General features: G+C 40.6%; 1 protein-coding gene across 3 annotated transcripts in view; it reads left to right on the top strand.

Annotated features, from left to right (window-relative positions):
- The window catches only part of LOC111653116 (vascular endothelial zinc finger 1-like), a 21,118-nt gene extending 10,980 nt beyond the window's left edge, over positions 1 to 10,138 (top strand). The window contains exons 5-7 of one of the 3 annotated variants that reach the window (XM_023403583.2): positions 2,443 to 2,484; positions 3,899 to 3,964; positions 4,166 to 10,138. In XM_023403583.2, coding sequence (XP_023259351.1) covers positions 2,443 to 2,484; positions 3,899 to 3,964; positions 4,166 to 4,533 — 476 coding nt within the window. In that variant the 3' untranslated portion in view covers positions 4,534 to 10,138. The remainder of the gene's footprint in view (positions 1 to 2,442; positions 2,485 to 3,898; positions 3,965 to 4,165) is intronic. The other 2 variants (XM_023403584.2, XM_023403585.2) reach the window with 2 other exon arrangements.
- Positions 10,139 to 11,941: the final 1,803 nt, after the last annotated feature.

Here is an 11,941-nt window from a genome sequence, read left to right as displayed (position 1 = left end):
GGGTCTGCTTGACTGGCTGGGTTTGAGAGGAGGGTGGGGGGTGGGGGAGGAGAGAGACCATGAACAGCTGTATATACTGTTGATAACTAATCGTAAACAGTACAAATAAGTTATACCCATAGGCAATGGTGTTATCACACGTACTGTTGATTGTCAGTTGCTATAGTAGAAATTTTAATACTGATACCTATAGGTAATGGGGTTATCAATAATGTTAATTAATCCCTGGGTCTGTTTGGAGGGTTGAAAACCTGAAGGAATCCAGGAGAAACTGACTGCAGTGGTGCGGAAGACAACAACTCCCATGATGCCACACTACTTACCTACAGTGATATTTAAATGAATGATGAAATAATATCATATATAAGGTATTATATAAACTCTATATATATATATTATCTTAGTGCCCAGTCCCCTGCAGCTCCCCTGTGTGAGACAGGTGAGAGGGAGAGAGGTAAGGAGGGGCTGACTGAAGCAATGAGCTGTCTGCAGCTCTATAATGAAGTTAGATTTTACCCATTTGAAATAATAACAAAAATAAATAGAAGATCAATATGTGGAGGTCATTGTTGATGTTGTGGCAGCCACCACAAATAAATCAGTGTATGGGAAACACTCACCTGGTCTTCTCAGACCTTTTTAATCACGAGTTGAAGTTGAATTGGAGGATCGTGTATCATATGTAGGGATGTAACGATGCATCGCGAGACAGTTAAAAATCGATGCAAATCAGCTGAGAATCTCGATGCCCTTTTTAAACAGCAGAGGGCCTAATCTACTTTTGATTTCACGTGTTGGACGTCATACGTCACTGTCAGGTATTGGTTCAGACGGAATGAGAGACATGACGGTGCCAACTTGCCACCGCCCTCTGCTGTTTAAAAAGGGCATCTCGATTCATTTTTCATCTCAGCTGATTTGCATCGATTTTTAACTGTCTCGCGATGCATCGTTACATCCCTAATCATATGTCATTATTATATCATTAACACCACTGCTTTATTTTTCCTCTGAATGAGGTTGAACAAACACGATGATCAAAGATGAGTGAGAATAAAAAGACATGAATGTCATCAGTCACTTTAACTACAACAACAGTTTGTTCATTAACTGAAGCTCCAGGAAACTAGCTAATGATCATTTCCATCAGATTTTAAACTTGAGCTTCTGTCCTCAGAACAAACCTTTTACTCTTTGTAGGACGTTGCTCATTTAAATGTGTCAGTTTTGATGTGTTGTCTGTGTGATGATAGTTTCTACTCCTTTAAAAGTACGAAGTCTCACTCTGAGTTGAATTTATACTGCAGACTAAGAATGGAAAGTTTCTACCTGACTTGAGAGAGACGAGTATTTTTTCCTGTAACTGTGGAGCAGCTCCTGTGTTCGCTCTTGCTCGTGGTCTCAGTGCTGCACATTAGAGCCTGCAGCTCATCTGACACACAGATCCAGTCAACAGTTACCTTTACAACATTTCACTGAACAGAGTTTGAAATCTAGTGTTTTTGACCTTTAGCTCACACAGCCATGACACTCACAATTATTAACCTTAAACTTGTTTCCTAGTAAAACTTGCTCCTCTGTGATTGGCTGTCCATGATCACTTATAAAACAGTTTTCTTTTGGTTTTGTTGGCCTAGAATAATGATCTGAAACAAGCTCCCCGCGATGGAGGATTTATATTCTTCATATATGTTTTAATGGATCTTTCAGCTTCCACAGCAGAGAACACCATCTTTACATGATGACTCACAGTCCTCACAAAACTTTAAAAACATTTTTAAAAAAAAACCTGTGTGTGTGTTTGCACACCAAACATTTGTAAATTTACTATAAATTAAATTAATTTAATATCATAATAGATGGAGGCTTTATGAGCCTGAAGTTTCCTGACAGGAAATGTATAAACCAGCATTTCTACACTAAGAACTTCAAGGCAGAACATTTCAGACTCTGTTGCTTTGATTGTGACCATTAATTTTCTAATCCATCTTTTGTGAATTCAAGAACTTTATTGAAGTGCAGCAATAAATCACTTCAGTGGCCCTCGCAAGGATACATGTATTATATGTCATAATTGATGTGAATGTAAATTCATTTTGATGTGGTGTCACGTCACTTTAAAAGTGACTAAACAAATCTCTCGTCTCCAAATGAGACGCAGCTTAAAGCTGAAACAAAGAGTCATTGAAGATTGTGTCTTGATAGCTGCTTAATGAAAACATCCTTTTACTAAACTGAAACATTTTAAATGTCCCAAATGCTTTTAATCATAAAGTGATTATTATATTTGTTTGATATTCTGCCTTTGGTTTCAAACAGTGAAACATGATAAAGGTTTAATATTTAACACCCCCACCCCACTACTGTTGAAGATGCCTCCCAGATGACAGCACTGCTGCCCTGTGCTCTTGTAACCCCATATGTGTCTGTATTTCTGAATAGGCATAAGTGACTGGCAGTGGAACCACTCAGGGCCACGAAAAGGTAATCCAGTAGCTCGTAGCAGAAACCCCTTAACACTCAATCATAACCTGCAAAAGTGGCCAGTTTTTCTTGACGTTGTACCAGAAACCTTTTTTTTTCTTTTCTCCGAGGACTGGTGTAGTTAAAGGTCTCTCTGTTTTGCTAATGTAAGGTTAAATTTCATGAAGCAGGATCAGTAGATGATTGAAATTAACCACAGACTGGACCATAACACTGAGGCTGGATCCACACCACCTGACCTGAAACCAAAGGCCAGACTGCATCATCCGACTGACTGTGAGCTGATTGATGAATCACACACTTACTAATCAAAGGAAAATATCATATTTGGTAAAGACTGGGATTTCCCAGCAGTGAGCCAACAGGGCCTGTGTGTAGGGCTGCTCGATTATGCCAAAAGTAATAACCACAGTTATTGAACTCGATTACTCATTGACTTTGGAAAAACCACGCATTTATTGAACTTAGTATTTTTAATAGTGGACTTTCTTCAAATTGAAATACAGTTTGACGAAAAAACTAATAAAAAATATTTTTTTATTAAATGTTTAAGAAAGCCTAGTGTGCACGCAACGCAACACATCAACACTGGCAGCAGCTTGTTGATAGTAAAGCTAATATTTAACCACCAATAACAGAAAAAACAGGATAAAAACAGATTTCTAAACTAAAAATGTTATGTCCACGTAGTTTTTCCAGTTGTACATGATATTTCAGAGCGCAGACACTGGACACACCTGTCACCTGTCCAGCACGGTGCTTTTAAACCACAAACATGGCGGTGGCTACACTGCACACAGGTATGAAAGAATGAGCTGCAGCTTCAGAATAAGTTTTAAAAACACAATCACAGATCAGGTGTCTCTCAAAGGCTGTGACACTTTTACAGGAGCAACAACCTGGAGAATGAGACATGACAGATCTGTTTTAACTGTTAGCATGGCGGCTAGCAGCTCACTCTGCGTGTGCTATGTAAGTGTGTTCTCCGTCCGCACAGAAAGATAAACTCGACTGGCAGTGGAAAAGGGCTCGGTGGGCTTTTATTAGCGGCTTTACCCACGTTTTAAAAACCCGCTTATACCTGCTAACTGTGTTGAAAAAGTGCATGTTAGATTAGAGTCTCTGAATGGGCAAACTGCTAAAGATGAATACAATAATCGTTTCATCTGGATTATCTTGTTTTCATAATCGTCAGAAACCAAAATCATAATGGAAAATGAAACTGGATGAATCGGCCAGCCTTATGTTCTGGCCCTGAACTGATCTGAGACGGTCCTGCAGTGTGGTGTGAATCCAGCCTGAGACATACACAGAGCTGAAGATGTCCTTGATAATGTGTCACTGTTTGAACTGAATGAAAACAGACAGTTAGCTGGTTAGTCTATTGATCCTGCTTTTTGAATTTACCCCTCAGGTGAGTTGACGGTAGGAGAGATTTTAAATAACTCCTTCCAAGTCCTAATTGACAACTCTCACAAAGGTAGGTTTCTTCAACAATATTCCCACAGTTGACATCATGTATTAATAATGTGTTGACATTTCCAGTGACCCAGATAAACAGCCCAGGACCTGAGAGGGCTGTGGGCTGTCCTTGTGTTGGAGGGGTGGTATATTTTCACCAGGTGATCCAGCCCTGAATTCACTTCCCTGTCTTTTTTTTTTTTTTTTTTTTTTTAAACAGATGCCAACAGCGTGCACAACTCGGCCACCACGACGCCCGTCACCAACTCGGCAGCCGCCATCACCTCAGCCGTGAACCGCGGCGGTATCACCAGCAACCCCGTCACGATCGCCGCTCAGATGAACATCGCCACCAGCACGGTCAACATCACGTCGCCCGTCAACCTGCAGCACCCCGTCACCATCACTGGCCCCGTCAACCTGGCCTCCGTCAACATCCCCACGACGGCGCACATGAATATCGCCCACCCGGTCGCCATCACCACTCCCATGCCCATGAATATCACCGGGCCCCTCAACATCGCCATGAGGCCCATGGATAGCATGCCTTTTCTATCCCAAGTCCTGCCTTCCTCCCCCCCCTGGTAGAGCTGCTTCAGCCCACGTGACACTGATGATGTCGTAACTGCCCAATAACAGACGAGCCGGTCAGAGCTGTGGAGTCCGAGTTACATTTAAACTAACGTTAGGACTCATTAAAGCTGCCATTGGATGATCTAAAGGGGGGGTCTCTTCTCCAGATGTGATTGGCGTCCACTCTCAGCAGCTGGCTTTGAAGTATAAACTCTGAGCTCATCAAATCTATTATCTGTTGAATTACCTGACTGGTGTCACATGACCTCATGGGATCCAGTAATTCTGTGTAAATAACAAACATTTTATACCAAAGATTTTCTAAGTGTTTCCCACTGAATTCTATATTTTGAAAGAAACTGAAAACCTTTAAAGAACGTTTAGACCATGAAGGACAAAAAAATTCTTATGAAATTAGCACCCATCAGTGGAGCTGTGTGTGGGGGGGTCGGGGGGGGGTGGGGGGCATGGAGACCCTGTCTGACTGAATAATTAAACGGTAGAAGATAACATGTTCAAATGTTGCTTCTTTCCCAAAACCCATGATTATTATTTCACTAATAACGCAGCTTTAAATCAACAAATTCTTCCACTTTGACTTGGCTTGAATTATTGGGCAGTGACTTCACTTTCAGCTGCTGCGTGTTCACCTGTATTTCTTTTGTATTTATCCCTTTTCTTTCCCCCTTTCTACAAACCTGGGCAGTTTGTTGTACTACGACAGGTAGCTGACGGTTAGCCGGCTCCTTGCAGCAGCGAACGCATCACCTGCTGTGGAGAGTCGAACCCTCTTAGAGCCCTTCTTTCTTTCTCTTCTGTTTAGCCACTGAAGGACATTGTCGGTCCCGTACAGGTGACCCGCTCAAACACCTGACTGTACCTGAGGCTCGTTCAACAGCTCCTGCAGTGGACGTCTTGTTGTTCTTGATGCTTCCTCTTGAGGCAAATTTTGTTTCATGTTCTTTTTTTCCCTCTTGTTATTTTAGTGGACTTATCAGTATTTAATAGTTCATGTATTTTAAAGTTCAAGTACAAAAAAAAACAACGCTTCCATTCTGGGGGAGGGTGAGTGATACTGTGGACCCCCCCCCATGTCTGTATTTTGAAATTGCTGGAAACCAGTCACTCCTCACTGCTGGATGTTCTACACAAGTTTATCTGTGACATTTGTTTGGAAGTTTTTTAATGTATTTATATCAGGACATGACAGTTGAAGGTACAGCTGAGAGGAGAGCATGTCCCCCAGGTTTTTGCCCTTTAAATGGCAGTATTATCAAAAGTCAGATGAATAAAAATTTTGATTACTGAGGACATTTCTTACCTGTAGAGGTCAAAGAGCTGCGTAGCGTAGCTGCTACGAGAGCAGTCCCAAAGTTACCTGTTGTATGTTGAGCTGGGTAGATGTTTACTTTAGTAGGTGTAGGATCCCATCACTGTCAGTCAAACTCAGGAAGGTTACTGAGAATAGTCTTTTAAAACCATGTTCAACATTTTACACACTGACCATTTCTTTGTAAATATGAGACACTATTTTATTGCCTTTTACCTGTGGGAGAGTGAAGCTCTCTGCTTAGCACAGGCAGCAATGCAAGAACTATATCACCACTGATGTGGCCGTCCATCCGGAGAGGACAGAGACATGAGCAGAGACTGAGGAGAGGACAAGTCTGATTATCAACAGTCCCAGAGAACAGTCTGCTGACAGGTGTCATCTGATCAGCTGCAGCTTCATAGAGGTCAATGGACCTGATCGCTGCTGTCCAGAAACTATTAAAATCACAGGAAGGAGCCGTCGACTCAGAGATGAACCCAGTGTCAAACTATGGCTTCCTTTTCATTTTAAAACAAAACTCTTACGTTTCCTCCTGCCGTCCACACCCCTCCAGAGTTCTCAAGACCCGGTTTTATTTTGAAAGCTCTGGGGTTGTGTTTTATTTTGAAAACTCTGGGGTTGTGTTGTAGTCTGGACAGAAACTGAGACCTTTGTAAACGATGAGGTCACACCCATGGTCTCTCCTGATTGGCTCTCATCAGCCTGGACTACCAGTGGTGAGTACAACATGAATGACAGTGTCACTGACCTTGTTGTCTTTGCTAGCAGCCGTTGTTCACTATCATTCTTCAGTAGTCTGGATGGAGAGTTTCTGATACGCAGCTGAACTGCTCATCTGGACAGAGATCACTTTCGTTTTAAAATGAAAACGTAGTAAAGTGGACGAAGCCTAACGCAGCAGTGAAAACCAGAACTGCTCATTTCATCTCCCGCTCTTCTCGATGAAGGTATTTAGACATCTGTCTCAGGTGGAAAGTATCACTTCTGTTGTGCAAAGAAGAATATCCTGCAACTTAGCATCACAAGGTATTGATCATCCTCACGTCGAATGTTTCGGTCTCTAGCCCTTCGTCCAAGGTCAGATGATCATGATGATGTAGAGAACAGTGCTGATGAGGTTGTGATGCTCCTGTTGGTGATTTCATCAGTTGGTGAACAGAGTTGTGTCAGTGTCGCAGCTGCACAGATCAGACCTGTCAGCAGCAGGAAGGAGCTTCAGGGAAACGATCATCCAGCCTTGTCCTGCTGTAATCTGCAGTTTCTCTGTCCGTCTCTCTTGCATCGCTCATTGTTTAGTTGTAACTGTTATTTTATTGTCTTTTGTTTTGTTTTTTTTAAATCCTGGCAGTTTATCTTTACTGGAAGACTAAGGCTGTGATCACAAAGGAGGTGTTGTTTTCCCGCTCAGAGCTCAGGTGTGCCTGAAAGAGCAAAGATGTCAGTGTGTGGAAGAAACATGATTCATGTTGCCAAGCAACACGGGAGTTGACAACGTGCAACCACGTACACACAGTGACAAGATTATATGTAACCTTGCCACTACATCTTACAGCCCCACACCTCTGTCCATGTGGGCAACAGTTTTATTTTCATACAAGCTTCAGACTGGAAATCTGTCCGGCCTCTGCAGCGTCACCAGTCCTGTCCCATCAGGACTGAAACACAGCTGTGGACCAGCGAGTCCTGGTTCAGAGGCCTGAGAGGTCGAATGAATCCTGGTACCAGTTAAACCCCATCATGGTCTCAGGCCCCGTTCAGACCTGGTATTAACATCCGTCTCATGTGATCTGATCACAGGTGGTCAGCTCTAAGTTCAGGTGTGAGTGCACCTGAGACACATTGAGGACGTGTTTGAGATCTGATCCCTCAGACTGTATTCAGAGGTGGTCTGGACCACATTGAAGGACGGCCTGCTTCATTGACGTCCTCTGACACATTCTGATTCGTCCCAACAGTTTCATCATCAACCCAAAATATTTTACTGGTTCAAATGGATAAATTTTGTCCTGAAGGTGGACGGACGTCTCAAAGTCAGGACTCTGGGACAACTGTTCACAGTTTCAGACTCACCTGAAGAGGTGTCACCTGGCTGTTTGCACTTAAAGCAACAGAAGTGTGTGAAGTTCTTTCACACCTGGCCAATCACTGAGCGTGTGTGATTATGACATCACAACAGGGTTTCCAGCTGCTGTGAACAGTGATAAACCTGAAATACACTGAGGCTTCTGTGAAGACCAAGGTGACAGTGTAACATCTTCTCTTCAACTGCAGCACAAAGTGAATCATGTTCATGAGCTCTGTGTGAGGCTGAAGTTTCACTCACACCGGGTCCAGGACTCACCGGGTCCAGGACTCACTGGGTCCAGGACTCACCGGGTCCAGGACTTCCACTTGAACAGATTAGAGAATTGTGCTTGTCACAGAGAGCGACTGAACAACGGAGCGAACACGTTAACAATCGTCTCTTTTGTGATCTCAGCCCCAGTTCCTGCACCAGGCTCGCATACTGTCCCACAGTCCTGTGTGTGTGTGTGTGTGTGTGTGTGTGTGTGTGTGTGTGTGTGTGTGTGTGTGTGTGTGTGAGAGAGAGAGAGAGTGAGAGAAGCCTGTTTGTAGTTGGGCCTTTTTTCAGTGCAGGAACTCTGAAGCACTTGCAGCAAACTGTAGGATGTGCACACTACAGAGGAGTGGTACTTAACCAGGGCATTTCAGTCTGATGGGATGAGACGATGAGCGCTGTTTGTTACAGTTCACCTGGCCACGTCTACGTGTCGGCAGCCCAGATGTTCGGCCCGTCGTACGCATGCCAACTGTCCACCAAGGGAAACGCTCTCATGTGGAATGGCATTATGATCTTGGAAATTGATTAATTTCCCATATTTTGTTTTCTATTTTTTTCCGATGTTGCATGTGGATGACTGAGCTTGTCCAGAGTAGGTTTGAGTTCAACAACCATTATTAGAAGGCTAGTGACTTTTATGAAAACAAAACACTAAAAAAAATTAGGATGAAAGGAAGTGTGTGGTGTCATTTGTCCTTCTCCAGTGGCCGTAAACAAGTGTGCCTGAAATACTTTGCAAGACTTTTCCACACGTTGATGCTTCCTCCTCCAGATGTGCTGTGTGATGGAATCGTTTTGTGAAGGAAGCCTTCATCAGTTCAGACTTGCCCCACAGTCTGACAACCAAACTGTTGTGATTAGTTTTTTCTTTCTATTTTTTTTTAACCTAATGATTGTGAAGTTATCATCTTGTACTTCAGGAACAACCTTGAACCATAAATTGATCTTTATTTAAGTCGAGGTGTAAATGTATCGGTGACATTTAAGTTTTTAATTTGACTCCAACCTAATGTGAAAAACTACAGAAGAAGATTGGGGCCACATGTGATTTTTCTTTTCTTTTCAAGAATTCTGACTTAAAACTCAGAATTCTTATTTTAAATTGAGTTAAAAGTCATAAATCTAAAAAAGAAAAAAATTAATCTCACATGGCCCTAATCTTGTTCCGTAGAAATCCTCTTCCGTAAAAAACAAACCGTTTATTTGGCCAAATAATGAAAGATTTTTTTTCTTCTCTGTGAAGTTATTATGATGAATTTGGCAGATGTGAAGGCAAATGAATGTATATCTTTGTACAAACCATTAGTTCAGAGGACATGTTAGTTATGACAGACACATGCAAGAAAAAAATAACCTTTTATAAAATCTTTTTGTATTAGAACATTAACAATGGTAATTTTTGTATATACGAAGGCTAGGCTTTCTGATTAGCAGAAAGGTAAAACATTCCTACATTTTTTTTAAATGTATGTCCATTGAGAATAATTATGTAAACATAATGCGCAATGTTTTATGTGCCTTTTATTTGGGTTTGTCTAAATAAAAGAAAACAATAAAACATGATTGTGGACTGTCCATGCTGAGTGCCACAGAGGAAAGTCAATACTGTCCATCTCACCTGAATCCCCGGACTGACCCCCACCCCACCCCCCCCCCTGCACTCGCCTACATCAGGAGAGGAGTCTCCTCTGGTTTCAGTTGATTGCTTAGCTTTAGTTGAGGTCTGTTGGAGGCTGCGATGGTTGCTGAAGTCCCGGTGTGTGTGGGTGTCTCTGGTCTCCAGGCTCCTCGGCGACAGGTGGCCCCGCTCATGATGAAAGTGCCTCTGTGACTTTGCTTATCGGAGTGGACTGTGGGGGATTTTGTGCCAAATCATGGTCTGTATGTGACGACAAAAACATTTCGGTGTTTTTTCATTCTTTAACTATTAAACTTGGAAAACCTTCCGGCCTGTGTGAACTGTGTCTTTGTTGAACATTAATCTGAATGAGCAAAGAATCAGCTCACTGAAATATTACACCGAGATTTTATACGTTATTACCAAATGTAAGTTAAAACTCCAAGTTTGACTTTCCTGCTTTATTTGAATTGTTGATCCGTATGAAGGTGTATATAAACATAATTGTAAATAGATTTATACACGCACACAAACAAATATATACATATAAATATACTGTGTGTGTGTATATATATATATATATTTGTAAACACATGCATGCATAACTTGAAAATGTGTGATTTATGAATACAGAGAGAATGTATGTGTTTATATATGTATGTCTGTATGTATGTATATATGTAATAGGGCATAAAAAAAGTCATACTACAGTAAGGCATAAAAGGCATTAAACGTCTAGTAAGTCTTGAAAATGTCAACAACCGTTGTACTACACTGAGGCATAAAACTGTCAAAGTATACTAAGGCATAGAACGTCACAGTATAGTAATGCATAAATGTCTTACTCTAGTAAAACATAAAAGGAATAAATCGTCATCATATTAAAGCAAAAAAAGGTCAGTATATTAAGTTGTAAGTATAGTAATAGTATACTAAGACATTATAAGTTATAGTCTAGTGAGGCATAAAAACCTCATAGTGTACTAAGGCATAAAATATCAAATAACGTCACAGTATAATAAGCCATAAATACGTCAAAAAACGTCACAGTATAATAACGCATAAAACGTCAAAAAGCGTCACAGTATGGCATGAAATAAAAAAAATACATCATAGTATATTGAGGCATTAAAGACCATAAAAACGTCATAGTATGGCCAGGCATCAAACAAGATAATACAGAAAGGTATAAAAATACCAAAAGAAATCTAAGTATTGTAGGGCTGAAAAAGGCTAACAAACGTCATAGTATTTTAAGCAATAAAACCTCATAAAAACGTCATAGTATGGCCAGGTATCAAACAACATAGTATATGAGGCATAAAAATGGTAAAAAACATCATATACAAAGGCATAAACATGCCGAAAAACGTCAGAAAATGGCATAAAATGTCAAAAATACATCATGGTATATTAAGTCATTACAGGTCATAAAAATGTCATAGTATGGCCAGGGATCACACAAGATAGTATAGAAAGGCATAAAAATGCCAAAAAACATCATAGTATAGAAAGTCATAAACATGCCAAAAAACGTCATAGTATAGTATGGCATAAAATGTCAAAAATACATCATGGTATATTAAGTCATTAAAGTGCATAAAAACGTCATATTATGGCCAGGTATCAAACAAGATAGGATATGAGGCATAAAAATGCCAAAAAACATCATATTATACAAAGGCATAAAAATGCCAAAAAACGTCATAGTATAGTATGGCATAAAATGTCAAAAATACATCATGGTATATTAAGGCATAAAACCTCATAAAAACGTCTCAGTATGGTCAGGCATCAAGCAAGATAGTATATGAGGCATAAAAATGGCAAAAAACATCATATTATACAAAGGCATAAAAATGCCAAAAAACGTCATATTATAGAAAGTCATAAACATGCCAAAAAACGTCAGAAAATGGCATAAAATGTCAAAAATACATCATGGTATATTAAGTCATTACAGGACATAAAAATGTCATAGTATGGTCAGGCATCAAACAAGATAGTACAGAAAGGCATAAAAATGCCAAAAAACATCATAGTATAGAAAGTCATAAACATGCCAAAAAACGTCATATTATACAAAGGCATAAAAATGCCAAAAAACGTCATAGTATAGTATGGCATAAAA

This window comes from Seriola lalandi, unplaced genomic scaffold (genome assembly GCF_002814215.2).
Source record: "Seriola lalandi dorsalis isolate HSWRI2012SDOR001 ecotype SW California unplaced genomic scaffold, Sedor1 jcf7180002054147, whole genome shotgun sequence".
NCBI lineage: Eukaryota > Metazoa > Chordata > Actinopteri > Carangiformes > Carangidae > Seriola > Seriola lalandi.
This window is presented reverse-complemented; position numbering and strand designations above follow the sequence as displayed.